The 19,493-nt window shown below is 42.0% G+C and overlaps 1 protein-coding gene across 1 annotated transcript; it reads right to left on the bottom strand.

Moving 5' to 3' along the window:
* On the bottom strand, positions 1 to 16,314 carry LOC139578585 (GTP-binding protein REM 2-like). Its single transcript, XM_071406400.1, has 5 exons — positions 16,138 to 16,314; positions 14,804 to 15,119; positions 14,484 to 14,557; positions 2,948 to 3,125; positions 1 to 813 (listed from the first exon to the last, which is right to left on the bottom strand). Exons 1-5 carry the CDS (start codon positions 16,189 to 16,191, stop codon positions 521 to 523), a joined length of 915 nt encoding a protein of 304 aa, XP_071262501.1. The 5' UTR covers positions 16,192 to 16,314; the 3' UTR covers positions 1 to 520.
* Between the last annotated feature and the right edge of the window lie 3,179 nt (positions 16,315 to 19,493).

The raw sequence follows: 19,493 nt of genomic DNA on the forward strand, positions 1-19,493 counted from the left end.
TTCCTTTCTCATGACTTCTATAACTATTTTATTTGATCCTCAATGAAATCACATGGGAATAGAGGTGGATAATCAATTCCACCACTACAGTATGATGCTTTGTGTTGTATTTACAGGTGTTCAACAGCTAATGGATGGTTTTCTATCTATCACCTATGGTTCTCTAGTACAACATTTTTACATGAATAAACCCAGAAACATCCATCTCTTCTTTAATGCCATTCTCTCTTCCTGCTCTTCTCTGCTTTATGCATGTGTCATCCCCCACAACTGTATCCTCTTCCCATCACTCACTTTTACACTCACACATTGACACTCACTTTTCTCCTTACCATAATTTACCTCTTCGAATCCATCTCTATTTTGCGATTACTTACATCTTATTTCCCTCTTGCTTTTTCTAGCCACCCCTCTCTCTTTCTAGCCACCACTCTCTCTTTCTAGCCACCCCTCTCTTCCTAGCCACCCCTCTCTCTTTCTAGCCACCCCTCTCTCTTTCTATCCCTTCCATCATCCCTGATCACAGGGCACCCAGGTCATGGCAGGACCGGGACTTTTGTCTAAAGAACTTGCCCCCGTCTCGTTCCCTCTCGCGGGGGTAGCGTGGGACCAGGCTAGTGAGGAAACGCTTGGCACGGTGGGTGATGCTCTCCCGGCCGCCAGCCATGTCGTGCCCACAGGCCCCTGGAGGCACCGGGCTGAGGCCCCTGGCTAACCTCACAGCATACTCCAGGAGCTCTGCCGTGCGGTGATCCAGAGAGGCTGACATCTCTACATATAGACAGTCAAACAGAGAAGCGCTGGTGAGGGCCTCTGAGAGAAGAGAGAAAAAGGGAGACGATGATGAGGGAAAAAGAAAGACACCCATAAGCACAGTTGTCAGTGGGAAACACATTTTGGATGAGAACATTTTGGGTGGGTACACAGTGATGTGCTGGTGTCACAGGTTCATCCATATTAGTTACATGATAAAGCACCTCTTATTATGTCATTGTCCTGTGACTCAGCCCAGGTCCTCTCTGGTTGACATCAGATATACTTCAATATCCCTGCCTCTATGGATTTATTGTGTCATTACAGACTAGTATTCCCAGGACAAATACACACACATTGAAAGCATTTATTAAAAAGACGTTTTAAGCACATATAAATGTCACGACTTCCGCCGAAGTCGGTCCCTCTCCTTGTTCAGGCGGCGTTCGGCGGTCGACGTCACCGGTCTTCTAGCCATCGCCGATCCACTTATCATCTTCCATTTGCTTTGTCTTTGTTTTCTACACACCTGGGGTCTATTCCCTAATTACATGTTCATTATTTAACCCTCTGTTTCCCACATGTTAGTGTGCGTGTTTATTGATTGTTCATGTCGGTACTTGTCGGCTGGTTATGTTTGCCGGGTTATGTATTTACGCCCGTTATTTTCGAGTGACCGGTATTTCTCCGCACCTTGAGTATTGTCTGTATACTGGTGCTGTCGTGGAATTAAATACCTTGTACACTCATTTCTGCTCTCCTGCGCCTGATTCACTGCACCAGTTACCCACCGCCTGACAATAAAAGATAGAGTGCAAGACAGAGATCCCGGGAATGAGACGCCAGACGATGAAAGATGGTGAGAAGCAAATACCCTAATTGGTCCTAATTAAAACTGTGTTTGTTATTAGAGTTGAAGAGAGGAAGAGAGGTATGGTAAATGTTTTTTTCTCTCCTGAGGGAGATTTCAACCGATGCCTGTGAAAGCAATTCATCAGAATGCCTTACTCTCTGCCTCAGGCCTACTCAGACAAAGGCTCTTGGCTCTGAGATTACATAACACTGAATCCAAAAACGTCTAGGTCTGAAGAACTGCATTCTGGAGAAACACTTATCACACAGAGACGGGTGGGGGTGAAATGGAGAAAGTTTGAAAGAACAAAGGTTTTGTGTGTTATAGGTTGAGTGAACCAAACAGCCGAGCTCAGGCTGTTCTTCTGAACACACCACACAGCCATATCCTCAGTTGATATGTACGTTTAGATGAATAGGGTGTGTGTTCTCAGTATCTCATGCACAGTTCTCAGCATGCACATCCCCTCCCCCCATACTCCCACACTGCACTGCAGCTGAAGCGCTGTGCCACTTTCCGTCTGTATTCCTGTAAATCTCCCCCCACAGCAGTACCCTGCAGAGATACAGTATAGAACTCAACCTGACAACACACAGGGTGGAGATGGCAGGCAGGAATAAGGCAATGAGAGGAGAGAGCATCTATAGGGAGAGATAATCTATAGGGAAAGGTATAGGGAGAGATAATCTATAGGGAAAGGTATAGGGAGAGATAATCTTTAGGGAAAGGTATAGGGAGAGATAATCTTTAGGGAAAGGTCAAATCAAATCAAAGTTTATTTGTCACGTGCGCCGAATACAACAGGTGTAGACCTTACAGTGAAATGCTTACTTACAGGCTCTAACAAATAGTTCGAAAAAAAGGTATGTGTGTGTGTGTGTGTGTGTGTGTGTGTGTGTGTGTGTGTGTGTGTGTGTGTGTGTGTGTGTGTGTGTGTGTGTGTGTGTGTGTGTGTGTGTGTGTGTGGGTAAGTAAAGAAATAAAACAACAGTAAAAAGACATTTGAAAATAACAGTAGCAAGGCTATATACAGACACTGGTTAGTCAGGCTTATTGAGGTAATATGTACATGCAGGTATGGTTAAAGTAACTATGCATATATGATAAATAGAGAGTAGCAGTAGCGTAAAAAGAGGGGTTGGCGGGTGGTGGGACACAATGCAGATAGCCCGGTTAGCCAATGTGCGGGAGCAAAGGGAAAGATATAGGGAGAGATAATCTTTAGGGAAAGGTATCCGCTAGGACAGTGCAGGTTATACAAAGCATCTTAAGGTTGCAGAGACAATGGGGGACATCATTCCATCGCAGTCCTGTAACAAAGAGAGGGCCAAGCTGCCTCACCTTGAGTGCTGACCTCACGTGAACGGACCAGGTCGCTCTTGTTGCCCACGAGGATGATGGGAGTTTGCGGTTGCGTCTCCCTGAGGAGGAGGCGGAGTTGGGCGGTGCGGTGGAAACTCCGCCTGTCCGTCACAGAGAACACCAGGACACACACCTCACACTGGAGATCAGACAGGTCCTGAGAGAGAGAGAGAGATCACCACAATCATACCACTTTACCTTCCATTTTGTCATATGAATTTCAATAATAATACACTCCTATTTATAAGAAAGGCCATACTTGTACTTGTATAGAACAACCAAATCTACACTATATATATAAAAGTATGTGGACACCCCTTCAAATGAGTGGTTTTGTCTATTTCAGCCACACCTGTTGCTGACAGGTGTATAAAATCGAGCACACAGCCATGCCATCTCCCTAGACAAACATTGGCAGAATGACCTTACTGAAGAGCTCAGTTACTTTCAACGTGGCACCGTCACAGTATGCCACCTTTCCAACAAGTCAGTTTGTCAAATTTCTGCCCTTCTAGATCTGCCCCGGTCAACTGTAAGTACTCCTATTGTGAAGTGGAAACGTATAGGAGCAACAACGGCTCAGCTGCAAAGTGGTAGGGCACATAAGCTCACAGAATGGGACCGGTGAGTGCTAAAGTGCATAAAAATCGCCTGTCCTCGGTTGCAACACTCACTACCGAGTTCCGAAACTGCCCCTGGAAGCAACGTCAGCACAAGAACTGTTCGTTGGGAGCTTCATGAAATGGGTTACCATGGCCGAGCAGCTGCTCACAAGCCTAAGATCACCATGCACAATGCCAAGCGTCGGCTGGAGTGGTGCAAAGCTCGCCGCCATTGGACTCTGGAGCAGTGGAAACGCGTTCTCTGGAGTGATGAATCACGCTTCACCATCTGGCAGTCTGACGGACAAATCTGGGTTTGGCGGATGTCAGAAAAACACTACCTGCCCGAATGCATAGTGCCAACTGTATGGTATGGTGGAGGAGGAATAATGGTCTGGGACTGTTTTTCATGGTTCGGACTAGGCCCCTTAGTTCCAGTGAAGGGAAATCTTAACGCTACAGCATAAAATGACATGCTAGATGATTCTGTGCTTTCAACTTTGTGGAAACAGTTTGGGTAAGGCCCTTTCCTGTTTCAGCAAGTCAATGGCCCCGTGCAGAAAGCAAGGTCCATACAGAAATGGTTTGTCGAGATCGGTGTGGAAGAACTTGACTGGCCTGCACAGAGCCCTAACCTCAACTCCATCGAATACCTTTGGGATGAATTGGAAGGCTGACAGCGAACAAGGCCTAATTTCCCAACATCTGTGCCCGACCTCACTAATGCTCTAGTGGCTGAAGTCCCTGCATCAATGTTCCAACATCTAGTGGAAATCCTTTCCAGAAGAGTGGAGGCTGTTACAGCAGCAAAGGGGGGACCAACTCCATATTAATACCCATAATTTTGGAATGAGATGTTCGACAAGCAGGTGTCCACATACTTTTGGTCATGTAGTGTATATGTTATTCCTATGAATAAGAAAGCGGTTAACCCTGCTGCCAGGTTTCAAAATGATAGGAACATTTGGCTACACATATTTTTATGTGTCTTAAAACTTCTTATGGCTCAAATCCCGTTACAGGGATCGATTTGACAACAGCCAGTGAAAGTGCAGGGCGCCAAATTCAAACAACAGAAATCTCATAATTAAAATTTCTCAAACATACAAGTATTATACACCATTTTAAAGATAAACTTGTTGTTAATCCCACCACAGTGTCCGATTTCAAAAAGGCTTTACGACGAAAGCATACCATGCGATTATGTTAGGTCAGCGCCTAGTCACAGAAAAACACAGCCATTTTCCAGCCAAAGAGTGGAGTCACAAAAAGCAGAAATAGAGAGAAAATGAATCACTAACCTTTGATGATCTTCATCAGATGGCACTCATAGGACTTCATGTTACACAATACATGTATGTTTTGTTAGATAAAGTTCATATTTATATCCAAAAATCTCAGTTTACATTGGCGCGTTATGTTCAGTAATGTTTTAACTCCAAAACATCCGGTGATTTTGCAGAGAGCCACATCAATTTACAGGGATACTCATCATAAACGTTGATGAAAGATACAAGTGTTATGCATAGAATTAAAGATATACTTCTCCTTAACTTCTTATGGCTGCATCCCGCTACCGGGATCGATATGACAACAGCCAGTGAAAGTGCAGGGCGCCAAATTCAAACAACAGAAATCTCATAATTAAAATTCCTCAAACATACATGTGTTATATATCATTTTAAAGGTAATCTTGTTGTTAATCCCACCAAAGTGTCCGATTTCAAATATGCTTTTCAGCGAAAGCACTACAAACGATTATGTTAGGTCACCACCAAACCACAATAAGCACAGCCATTTTTCCAGCGAAAGATAGCTTTCACAAAAAGCAGAAATAGAGATAAAATTTATCACTAACCTTTGATTATCTTCATCAGATGACACTCATAGGACTTCATGTTACACAATACATGCATGTTTTGTTTGATAAAGTTCATATTTATAACAAAAAATCTGAGTTTACATTGGCGCGTTACATTCACTAGTTCCAAAAACATCAAGTGATTTTGCATAGCCACATCGTTTCAACAGAAATACTCATCATAAATGTAGATCATCAGAATGCAGTCCTAGGAATCCCAGGTCCACAATAAATGCTTGATTTGTTCAATAATGTCCGTTATTTATGTCCAATTAGCTACTTTGGTTAGCGCGTTTGGAAAAACAATTCCAAAGTCACAAAGCGTGTCCACTATAACGTGACGAAATGTCCAAAAGTTCCGTAACAGTCAGTAGAAACATGTCAAACGATGTACTGAATCAATCTTTAGAATGTTGTTAACATACATCTTGAATAACGTTCCAACCGGAGAATTAGATTGACTTCAGATGAGCGGTGGAACGGAGGTCCTCCTCATGTGAATGCGCATGTGAAAGCATGGTCAGCTCGTGGCAGTGATTACTCATTCCTGTCTCCTTCGGCCCCCCTTCACATTAGAGTCATCAGACAAAGTTCTATTGACTGTTGACATCTAGTGGAAGCCGTAGGAAGTGAAAACTCATCAATATCTCGCTGTAATTTCAATGAGAGCTTGGTTGAAAATCTGCCACCTCAGAAAAAATTCAAACAGGAAGTGGAACTTCTCAGGTTTTTGCCTGCCATATGAGTTCTGTTATACTCACAGACATTATTTTAACAGTTTTGGAAACTTTAGAGTGTTTTCTATCCAAATCGACTAATTATATGCATATTCTAGCTTCTGGGCCTGAGTAACAGGCAGTATACTTTGGGCACGCTTTTCATCCAGACGTGAAAATACTGCCCCCTTGCATAAAGTGTGCACATTTTTAGAAACTTGTGAATGAGGGTCAGCAGCCACATTTCATTAGGGACAGATCGAACTTTACTGCGGTGGTCCAAAATAGGGAAGGGTTGTCTTACTTTTTTTTGTTGCTTTGGGGAGGGTTGTGTGTTTTTTTTATTGGGCACAGAGGAGGGAGGTTTCCCTGGTTTACATTCGCTCTTTTGAAGGACTTACTATATAAATTCTTCCATTGTAGACAAATGTCCTCATCTGCTTGCATGCGCCTCCCCTATAACAAGGTGATTTGGTATTTCCCTTATGCACTACAATTCAAACGCATGCTAACTTTTACTACACCACAGGTCTATATCTTCTACCAGTCTAACTTTCTATCCTGCCCTCTATCCAGATCTGCAATAGGCTAACTAGCAACCATACATAAAAGCTGCATACATTTTTTACCTTAATTTAACTAGGCAAGTCAGTTTAGAAAAAAATCTTATTTTCAATGACAGCCTAGGAACAGTGGGTTAACTGCCTTGTTCAGGGGTAGAGCGACATATTTTCACCTTGTCAGCTCGGGGATTCAATCTTGCAACCTTTCGGTTACTAGTCCAACGCTCTAACCACTAGGCTACCTGCCGAATCCACAAGAACAAATATGAGTAGCTGATAGGCAGCAGAGAGCCCAGCTGCAACATTACACATGAAAGAAAAGTTAAGAGAAGAACAGTGAAGAACACAGGGGCCCCTCCTGTACTCCCTGTTCACCCACGACTATGTGACCAACACAAGTCCAACACCATTATCAAGTTCACTGACGAAACGAAGGTGTTAGGCAATGATAAGTCAGCCTACAGGGAGGTCAGTAACCTGGCAGTGTGGTGCCAGAGCAACAACCCTTCCCTCAACATCAGCAAGACCAAGGAGCTGATCGTGGACTACAGGAAAGGGGGGGTGAGCATGCCCCCATCCACATCGACGGGGCAGCAGTAGAGCAGGTAGACAGCTTCAAGTTCCTCATTGTCCAAATCACTAAAGACTTAAAATGGTCCAAACACACATGCAGTCATGAAGAAGGTGCGACAGTGTCTCTTCCCCCTCAGGAGGTTGAAAAAGTTTGGCATGGGCCCTCAAATCCTGAAAAGGTTCTACAGCTGTACCATTGAGAGCATATTGACTGTCTGCATCACTGCTTGGTATGGCAATAGCACCGCCCTCAATCGCATGGCGCTACAGAGGGTTGTGCGGACAGCTCAGTACATCACTGGGGCCGAGCTCCCTGCCATCCAGGACCTCTATATCAGGCGGTGTAAAAAGAAGGCCTGGAAAATCGTCAAAGACCCCAACCACACAAGACATAGATTATTTTCTCTGCTGCTTCACAGCAAGAGATAGCAGTGCATCAAATCTGACACAAACAGGCTCTTGAACAGCTTCTATCCCCAAGCAATACGACTGATAAAAAGATAACAAAATAGCTACACGGACTGAGTTTACCTTATATCTTTATTTACCTTTTATTTCCATATTTGTCTCTATGCACACTCACAGGGCCCTAACACACACAAACAATCACTCCATAATTTGCTCACTCACACATAATATGCACATACATTCATACCGACTGTACACACCTGCACAACCACTCACATGCAAGCTGCTGCTATTCTGTTTATCCTGTTGCCTAGTCCCCTTACCCCTATACATATCTACCTCCATCACTCCAGTATCCCTGCACATGTAAATATGGTATTGGATCTGACTTCTTAAATATTTCCTGTCTATAGTATACTTACTTTATTATGCGATTTATATTTCCTATTCTTATTTCTTGTGTATGTTTTTTTCCTAGTAATACATTGCTATTGATTATTGCATTGTTGGGTTTTGAGTTTGCAAGAAAGGCATTTCACTGTAGTTGTGTATGTGACATTAAAACTTTAAACTTGAAGACAAGACACGCAGCTCAACAAGCTCCCCTACTGATTTTGTTTAGGGACAATACAATTATCCTACCTAGACTAGCCTACAACACCACAATGCCATGAATAATTGCATTATTGTTTTTAAGTGAGTACAAAATTCTAGAGATACGCTGTCTGTTGCAGATCATCATTCTCCCAAGTCGTCCTATAATAATGTGGCCACATATGCTCCAGGCAGGCCTAGTTATTCAGGAAAGCTTAAAGCAGGCTCCGCCTCCTCTCCAATTCAAGCGGCTAGTCCTGGCGCACCTAGAACCTAATGCTTCAATATAGCTTAAATATTTGTCATTTAACTTTTAAAATGTATTACCTTTTATATTTGGCATAAACACAACCAGTCACAATGTTTAAATCTGATTAAGCTACATCAAAAAGTCTCCTGTAGGCATGTGCACGTTCGTCAATAATATAATTCCAGCATCCTCAAAATGACTTGACATTAACCAGGTTTCCATCCAACCTTTTAATGCCATTAAAGTACGTCAGACAAAAAATAGCACAACATCATGGGAAAGCATGCAGTTAGACTACAGATGAAATAAGTTATGATGAACTCCACAGGGTGGTGAAAGTGCACAGTGATAAGCTTGATGCTCCTTTCAATAAATATTGAGAGTCTTATTAGGGTAACATGATGATTGATGCTTGGCTGCCGTTTGAAAAATAATCTCACACTTTTGTCCATAATAATCTCATCATGTAGGCTATACCCACACTGTATCTGCGAGCTCTTGGCTAAAGTGGGCACATTTACTATACCTAAACAATTTTTTGGTGTGACAAAACCATCAGTAGGCACTAGAGTTGTAAACCCATTGATCGTTTATTTTTTTATTCGGTACAAGGGAATTTAACTGCAAAAGTTATTTGCAGATTTTAGAATATTCACATGGAAACCTGTCACTAATTGGATGAAAACCTAGCTATAGACACCAGTGGCGGTCGGTGCCTTTTAAGATGAGGGAGGATAATAAAAAATGTTTATGACCATGGCCTTATTTATATTACAGCATACTGAATGACTATCATTCATATTTCATTCACCCAGCTCAATGTAACATCGTCAGGTTTAGGCTACTACATGATATTCAAATGTTCCCTGTACTCATCATGAGGTTGCTACAACCTATCCTATGAATGAAAGTTTACAACGTAGGTGCACAGGTCGAGAGAATTATGAGTAATCAAGCTGTTAGACAGTGACACATTCAATACCGCCTTGCACACTCTTGCCTGCATCTAGCTGATCTGGGGTGTAATCATTAGTCCAAAAGTTGCAAACATGAGTTTCTACTGGACAAATTCAGTTGTTTATCCTTGTTTTGTTCCGTTTGCTTCCGTTTAAGATTTTTTTTTCAACAGAATTGGCGCAATGAATACACCCCTGATCACACTCAAACACAGTTCATTTTCATACCAAGCACATACAAACAGCTTGTTGTATATATAATTCCTTCTCGCATCTATCTATGCCCTCTCCTCCTCTCACCTTTTTCCTTCGCATGTGACCAGGCGAAAAAACCTTTCTATGCTAAACCTTCATATCATGACTGCTAACTGCTACAAACAGCCTACATCGTTGTGACACCATAGTCAACATAGGCATAGCTACTAGAACTAAGGCGTTAGTAAACCCGCTACAATCATGTAGTACAGCGTAGTCAGTTTAGTGGTTACATCGGCGGGCCCAGGTGGCTATAAATTAATAAAGCCAAAAGCTTATGGAAGAGTTCCAGTGTTGGATTGACATAGCCCTCTAGCTAACATAGCATTCCTCTCTGTTTGAGCTGGGTGTTTGAGTATGCTAAACTAGCTAGCTGCATTTGACACTAGCTAAGTAGGTGAAAGTGAAAGTGTAACAATCTACTACGAAATATAGCTATCTTTGTTTTTCTCTCTCTCTCTCCCTCTCTCGCTTGCTTCTCCTTAACTTTAGAAGAAATTCATTTGTTCAAAACTGTTAAACTATTGTCTTTCTCTCTCTTTGAGTCAACTACCACATTTTATGCACTGCAGTGCTAGCTAGCTGTAGCTTATGCTTTCAATACTAGATTCATTCTCTGATCCTTTGATTGGGTGGACAACATGTCAGTTCATACTGCAAGAGCTCTGATAGGTTGGAGGACATCCTCCAGAAGTTGTCATAATTCTATCTATGGAAGGGGGTGAGAACCATGAGCCTCCTAGGTTTTGTATTGAAGTAAATGTACCCAGAGGAGAACATAAGCTAGCTGTCCTCCGGCTACACCATAGTGCTACCCCGGCTACACCATAATGCTACCTCAGTGCAGCTGAGGCTACTGTAGACCTTCATTGCAAAACAGTGTGTTTTAATCAAATATTTGGTGACATGTGAATATATTTAGAATAGTTTTATCTAAAGATGATTATTTTTTTAATGTTCAACCATTTTATTTTTTATGAAATCCACTGAGGAGGAGCCTCCACTGATAGACACCCTAAAGACTCTGGCAAGTGCACTAGTCCAGTGTCACTTTGATTATGCCTGCACATCATGGTTCACCAGCAGCCCCAAACATCTAAACAATAAGCTACAGACCAGCCAAAACAAGCTTGTAAGAATTTTACTTAAACTCCCCACTCATACTCATCTGGAGGTTGAGCATTTTAAGCAGCTAGGCTTAGTCTGGTCCACATAATTATTACAGCCTCAGTCCCCAGGTACCTATCCAACAATTTTTCATTTATTAAAGATGCCCACCAGCATAATACCAGAGCCAGAGACACTAATATTCATTGTTTTAAATATAAGAGTCTATCTGGTAAGAACATATTTTAACTACCACAGCAACCATACCAACCATAACCACTTTTAAAAAGCATGTCAAAAGCTGGCTAATGTGTGAACAGTATAAAAAAAAAAATCTCTGTATCTCTGTAATGTGTTTATATACTGTATATGTAATTGTGTTTGTATTTATGTAATAAATATGGACCATACTGGAAATAAGTCCCCGACTTTATTATGCAATCCCGGTCACTTTTAAAAATCTTTGTACTGTGTGTATATATTAGAGGTCGACCGATTAATCGGAATGGCCGATTAATTAGGGCCGATTTCAAGTTTTCATAACAATCGGAAATCGGTAATTTTGGACGCCGATTTTGCCGATTTTTACACCTTTATTTAACTAGGCAAGTCAGTTAAGAACACATTCTTATTTTCAATGACGGCCTAGGAACGTTGGGTTAACTGCCTTGTTCAGGTGCAGAACGACAGATTTTTACCTTGTCAGCTCAGGGATTCAATCTTGCAACCTTACGGTTAACTAGTCCAACGCTCTAACCACTTGCTTCACGAGGAGCCCGCCTGTTACGCGAATGCAGTAAGAAGCCAAGGTAAGTTGCTAGCTAGCATTAAACTTATCTTATAAAAAACAATCAATCAATCATAATCCCTAGTTATAACTACACATGGTTGATGATATTACTAGTTTATCTAGCGTGTCCTGCGTTGCATATAATCGATGCAGTGCGCATTCGCGAAAAAGGACTGTCGTTGCTCCAACGTGTACCTAACCATAAACATCAATGCCTTTCTTAAAATCAATACACAGAAGTATATATTTTTAAACCTGCATATTTAGCTAAAAGAAATCTAGGTTAGAAGGCAATATTAACCAGGTGAAATTGTGTCACTTCTCTTGCGTTCATTGCACACAGAGTCAGGGTATATGCAACAGTTTGGGCCGCCTGGCTCATTGCGAACTAATTTGCCAGAATTTTACGTAATTATGACATAACATTGAAGGTTGTGCAATGTAACAGGAATATTTAGACTTATGGATGCCACCCGTTAGATAAAATACGGAACGGTTCTGTATTTCACTGAAAGAATAAACGTTTTGTTTTTGAGATTATAGTTTCCGGATTCGACCATATTAATGACCTAAGGCTCGTATTTCTGTGTGTTATTATGTTATAATTAAGTATATGATTTGATAGAGCAGTCTGACTGAGCGATGGTAGGCACCAGCAGGCTCGTAAGCATTCATTCAAACAGCACTTTCGTGCGTTTTGCCAGCAGCTCTTCGCAATGCTTCAAGCATTGCACTGTTTATGACTTCAAGCCTATCAACTCCCGAGATTAGGCTGGTGTAACCGATGTGAAATGGCTAGCTAGTTAGCGGGGTTTGCGCTAATAGCGTTTCAAACGTCACTCGCTCTGAGACTTGGAGTAGTTGTTCCCCTTGCTCTTCATGGGTAACGCCGCTTCGAGGGTGGCTGTTGTCGATGTGTTCCTGGTTCGAGCCCAGGTAGCGGCGAGGAGAGGGATGGAAGCTATACAGTTACACTGGCAATACTAAAGTGCCTATAAGAACATCCAATAGTCAAAGGTAATGAAATACAAATCGTATAGAGAGAAATAGTCCTATAATTCCTATAACAACTACAACCTAAAACTTCTTACCTGGGAATATTGAAGACTCATGTTAAAAGGAACCACCAGCTTTCATATGTTCTCATGTTCTGAGCAAGGAACTTAAACGTTAGCTTTCTTACATGGCACATATTGCACTTTTACTTTCTTCTCCAACACTTTGTTTTTGCATTATTTAAACCACATTGAACATGTTTCATTATTTATTTGAGGCTAAATTGATTTTATTGATGTATTATATTAAGTTAAAATAAGGGTTCATTCAGTATTGTTGTAATTGTCATTATTACAAATAAATAATCGGTATCGGATTTTTTTGGTCCTCCAATAATCGGTATCGGCGTTGAAAAAAATCATAATCGGTCGACCTCTAGTATATATATGTATTTTTTTTACTGATAAATAAAATCAATCAATCCAAATTGTGCAGCAACCATTTGATGACTGGAAAGTGACATCTATTACAGAACACCAAAAAGTTGAATGACATTCGGAGATTGTCAAGCCAAACCTTCGATACTGGGTAGGCCGACAAGGTAGGGAGGGATGTATTTTCTGTTTGTCGAGATTGACATAGTCTATTTATTGTGGCATTGAAAACACAAACCATGATATTGAAGTGCCCGAATTCGGTATGCTTTGTTTATTGGTTGTGTGGTGCATTGTCACAGAAACCTGTTGGTAGAAAATGTGTTGCTTATATTTAAAAAAGTATAAATATCAATATCAAAATGTTGAAAATCAGATTCCCCCCTAGCTGATCATTGTCTGCAGCCGGCACTGATAGTAGTATAATGAAACAGGCAGGGAACCTTCAACCTTCTGGCCCATAGCCCTGACCGTGTGATTGTTTTTTTTTTATATGTCAAACAAATGATTGCATATTGTTCTGGTGGTATGCAGTGAAAGTGTGCTGCCTGCAGCAGTCAAGACTGAGAGTGGAGCCCTGTGCTCTTTCATTCTATGATTCCCCGCTGCCTAGAGACAAATTACCATACCACACCAACTGGGAACCACGTCAATTACTGATGACACACGCAGAGAATACAATCACACACACACACACACACACACACACACACACACACACACACACACACACACACACACACACACACACACACACACACACTGGATGCTCTTCGAGTGAATCGTTCATAAGTCACTGAAAATGATTCAGGGACACTCAGTGAGAAAAGCTAAATTGTAATTCTAAAATCTGAATTTAAGATTTCACTCTTGAGACTGGACTGCATCAAAAGGCTAACTCATATTCTACTGAACATAATAGACAGAGCAGCATCACCAACATATCTTGGTCTCTCACACAAGACAACCAGAGAACAACGTCAGTGATGCAATTAGATAAACAGAATCGCAATAAAATAAATCTATATAAGGTCAACAAAAAGGAAAGACCCAAATTCACAAAATCTTGTTATTTCAGACTGGAGAGCTACTACAATACCCAACCCCCAGCTGGGTCAGGAACAGCAGAAGGAGAATATGTCCCCAGTACTGTACATCTGCTCAGCGAGCAGCTCCCTCCCTTACACATCCATGAACACGTTTGAAGAATACCCAAGGCAACAGGGGTAAACTTGTGGAAAATAACATGATAAGAAGCTTCCAAGCCAGTCAATAATAGAGTCCCACAGGGGAAACTCCCACAGGGAAACTCCCACATTAAGAGTTAGTCCATGAGGAAAGACAAAGGGTAAGGAGTGGGAGAGAGAAGGCTGGGGTAGAGTGCGACCACAGATGTGCTGTTAGGCTCACCTGCCTCCAGTTGTCGTAGATAAGGATGGTGCAGTCCTCGTCGTCCACGGTAACAGTGTGCACATAGCCCTCCCCTGAGGGGGAGAGAGAGACATATCAGGGAAGTCTCAGGTGCGAGATGTTGAAAATAAGGTTTTCAGCTTACGTTTTTTTTTACAAGACATACAAAATGTTGGGGTGATTTGCCCGGCACACATTTAACCTGTTAGTATCATAGGCCAATTTTTGTAAAAACAGTGGTCAGTCTGTGGGAAAACTAGACGGGTCACAAGCAGATGTTTCTTTCATATATTTTTGTCAACATCCAAACACCAATGCACCTTCAGAATCCACAGATGCAGTTCGATCCAAATCCCCAGCCAAGGCGATAGCAAGGCATGACTTGCCCACCCCATTCTGACCCAGCAGGGCAATTCGAAAGGGCCCTTCAGAGGGGGGTCTCCCCTCTACTGCTGAGGTGATGGTCTCATCCTTCGCCAGGCTGAAACTGATTGGAGGAGGAGAAGGTCCAGCCAACCCTGATGTCCAATCACAATCATCATGAACAGCTTCTTCCCGTCTGAGCTGGTGTTTGATTGGCAGAGGGGTACTTCCTCTGCGTAAAGGCGGGGCACTGGACAGAGTCATACTATCACACTAAAAGAGAGACAAATAAATAAATATACACAATATTTAAGCAATAATGCCCGAGAGGGTGTGGTATATGGCCAAGATACTGTACCACGGCTAAGGGCTGTTCTTAAGCACGATGCAAGGCGGAGTGCATTATTGCTATTATAAAATGGTTACCAACATAACTAGAACAGTAAAAAGTACTTTTTTGATTTACCCATGGCTTTCAGCCATTCAGCATTCAGGGCTCAAACCACCCAGTTTATAAATTCCCATATAACATGGACCAACCAGGCTCTGACTTTGAGTCCACATTTCCATCAGAATTCCACACTCTGTAGCAGCTTACCATACACACATACAATTGTATAGATAGCAAGGATTGTGATGTGGCTTCCATGTGCAATGCTGCGCAATGCTGCGGTACCTAGTATACTACCACATCCTCAGCTGTCTCCGGGAAAACTTGAACCAATTTGACTGTAATAGACAGTGGGCTAGTCACTCTGTGCCTGACATGTCATCACTTTTAGTGTGATCTGAAATAGAAAGCCCTAGTCACATACATTACATTATCTCACTCTGTGTCTATCCCCCTCATTATTAACATCTACACTGCTTCTGCCTCTCTCTACCCCCCTCTATATCTCTCCATCTCCCTTTCTAGCTTCATCTCTCGATGTATGTCTGTCTCTTTCTCTCTCACACAAGCACACACGCTCACACACAGGCTCACACACAGGCTCAAACACACACACACAAAGAGACGCAGAGCACCTTTAAGAACTGAATGGCCTCCTGCCCATGAACAATTTGATGTCAGTTACATTTGAAGCTCAAAGAATAAACAAAATCAATTAGAGCCCTTCTGTTATGTCATCAGCACTTCCCGCATCCGGTCACAACGCGTGCAAGCGATAGACGTTCTTGACAGATGTCTTGTGAGGCAAGCGTTAAGTAATGACATATTTGCATCCATATAAACTGTTAAAAAGGTACATGGTGGCTGCCCAGCACATTCTCTTTAAACATCCTCGCCTACCTTCACCAGTGTTTCCTCGATACTGATACTGTCTTTGAGCACATCTGTCGGCATCTGCAACTTGAAATACACCAGTCAGAAAGCGACTTTTAAGGAATCCCGAGTGTTTTCCCGCCCTCACACTCTTCTTACTCACGCGCTCTCTGCCTCAAGCCACACCAAAAACGGTTGTCTCTCTCTCTCTCTCTCTCTCTCATGCGCAATCACAAACACTACACGCACGCACAGACTCTGCTACATTGGCAACTGAAAACACTTTTCTCTCCCCCACAGTGTGCTCTCTATACAGTAAATTCGGTCCTCCTGCAGTGTTTTACCCAATTCTCGCTCTTCTGCATTTATGACTCAATTAAATGACGTGTAATGGTCGTTGTCAGCTTTTCATTTTCTTAGACAAAATGTATTTAGGCTATTGACCTACATCTGCGTCGACTACATCTTCCGTGTAGAGAAAAGTTAATGCGAAAGAAGAAGCTAATTTTACTCCGCTCTAAATTACCTTTTGGATGCTCCAGGATAGTTACAGTAATAGGTTTACATTTCGCCACTAGGGCGCAGCAGATTCGTTTTCTTTTCTCCAATAACTCTACCATGCATTGCTTTTTGTGTGCGCGCGCGTGCGTTTGTGTGCGTGTGTGTGTGCATCAGTTGCGGTCAGTGCCATTTAAGATTAGGGAGGACGATTTTTTTTATGAGCATGGCCTTATTTCTATTATATAATATTGGATGACGGTCATTCATATTCCATTCACTCAGCTCAATGTAACATCGATAGGTTTAGACTACTACATGATACTTGCATTTTCCCTATAGCCTAGCCCTCATGAGGTTGCAACCTAGCCTACTAATGAAAGTTTATAATGCACACTACCGTTCAAAAGTTTTGGGTAATTTAGAAATGTTCTTTTTTTTAAAAGATTTTTTTCTAGCGGATCTATGGTGTAATAATTAGTCCAAACAGTTGCAAACAAGAGTTTCTATTGGACAAATTCAGGAAGGTTTATCCCCGTTTCGTTTAAGAAACATTTTTCAACAGAATTGGTGGACCATTCTTGATACACACGGGAAACTGTTGAGCGTGAAAAACCTAGCAGCGTTGCAGGTCTTGACACAAACTGGTGTGCCTAGCACTTACTACCATACCACTTTCAAAGGCAGTTACATCTTTTGTCTTGCCCATTCACCCTCTGAAGGGCACCCATACACAATCCATGTCTCAATTGTCTCAAGGCTTAAAAATCCTTTGTTAACTTGTCTCCTCCCCTTCATCTACACTTATTAAAGTGGACTTAACAAGTAACATCAATAAGAGATCATAGCTTTCACCTGGATTCACCTGGTCAGTCTATGTCATGGAGAGAGCAGGTGTTCTTAATATTTTGTACACTCAGTGTATTTAGTATAGTTTTATCTAAAACTAATAACTTTTTTAGTGTTTCACTATTTTTATTTTTATGAAATTCACTGAGTAGGATGGTCCTCCCTTTCCTCCTCTGAGGAGCCTCCACTGATGTGCATGTTTAAGTCTTTGGGCATACAACCTACTACTACTGTACATGTGTTAATATTTGTGTGTTTCTGCGGTCACCTTATCACTTGGGCAGTCTAAATTCTAACATATTCTCTCTCTCTCTCTCTCTCTCTCTCTCTCTCTCTCTCTCTCTCTCTCTCTCTCTCTCTCTCTCTCTCTCTCTCTCTCTCTCTCTCTCTCAATCTATGTTTGTCTCTCTGCTTCTCTCTGTGGCCAGCTGTCTGTCTCTCTTTCTCTCTATTTCTCTCCTCTCATATGATCTAAATCTCTAGCGTTCAGCGGCGAAATTAGTGATCTGGAAGCCCCAGGCAAATGCCAGTCTAATAAAGCCATGGCAACTGCCTGTTTAACAAACAGTGGGCCCACCACATGGATGGGCATACAATTCCATTGCGGACCGACAATGGTAGGCTACACCCCGGTCTTTTTTTGTGTTTTACAAATGGTAGGCCTACCACATAGATGGGCATTCCTAAAATTATATTTCAGGTAACACTGTAGGCTATAGGCCTACTTCAGCAAGCACCTAATCTTTATTACATTTTTTGCAGACTACGTTTAGTTTAGATTTTATCCAGTCTGGACCAGCCTTTATTTGCTCCAAACATAGATTTCTTTAAATTACATCTTTTCAACTTTTATTCAGAACTGTAAATTAACTTAATTTCAACTTCCGAAAAATATTTATTTTCAACGTCTGGAAAATATTTATTTTCACCTTTCATTCAGAACCTAAACCTTCAACGTCTGGAAAAATAAGTATTTTAGACATCTTTCCAAAGTCATTTTGCTTAATGGGACTATTCTAGTAGGGGTGGCAATTATTTTGTCTCACCTAGTGCGGCAGAATGGCCAGGAACCAGGGGAGGGTTCTTGAAATGTATCATCCAGTCAAACCCAGCGGACCACTCAAACCGTTTTTGCAATACAAAATTCTCCACATCTCCAAGGGAGGCGTGACAGCGAAGTGATTTTGGATGTATTTTAAGATAACCATACCAAGGATAATTTAGCTATTTGAGTTAAAATTGTAGGACCCCTGTAGGTATAAAAAAAGATATAAAAACGATTTGATGAAACATTGAATTTGGCCTTATTGCTATTAGCCTATAGAAACGCATTGAATAACAGATTCATTCATGGAAAAATCAATAGTTAAAAATGTAATCAAAAGGAAGTATGTTTTGACGTGTCTGTCTTGTATCTGAGAGATATAAAACAGCACATTCATTTTTCGGCCCAGTAACTTCAGGGCCTCCCGAGTGGTCCAGCGGTCTAAGGCACTGCATCGCAGTGCTTGAGGTGTCACTACAGAACTGGGTTCAGCTGGCCATGACTGGGAGATGAGTTGGAGAACAAGGCGTGAGGCGGCGCACAATTGACGGCGCACAATTGGCCAAGGGTCATCTGGGTTAGGGGAAGGTTTGGCCGGCCGGGATTTCCTTGTCCTTGTTCCTCTAGTGACTCCTTGTGGCGGGCTGGGTGCATGTAAGCTGACTTCGGTCGCCAGCTGGACATTGTTTCCTCTGACACATTGGTGCGGCTGGCTTCTGGGTCAAGCAACCAGTGTGTCGAGAAGCAGTGCGGCTTGGCAGGGTCGTGATTTGGAGGACGCATGGCTCTTGACCTTCGCCTCTCCCGAGTCAGTAGGGGTTGCAGCGATGGGACAAGACAGTAACTACCAATTGGATGTCACGAAAAAAGGGGTAAAAAAAAAACATATGTATCTCTAGCTTAAACAGACAGATTTTTTATTTTTTATTATTATTTCTCAAGTGGAGCTTGGGGGGGCCTCAAGCGGAGAAATTATTTGTATATTATTTTG

The sequence above is a fragment of the Salvelinus alpinus genome, chromosome 6, assembly GCF_045679555.1.
Source record: "Salvelinus alpinus chromosome 6, SLU_Salpinus.1, whole genome shotgun sequence".
Classification (NCBI taxonomy): Eukaryota; Metazoa; Chordata; class Actinopteri; order Salmoniformes; family Salmonidae; genus Salvelinus; species Salvelinus alpinus.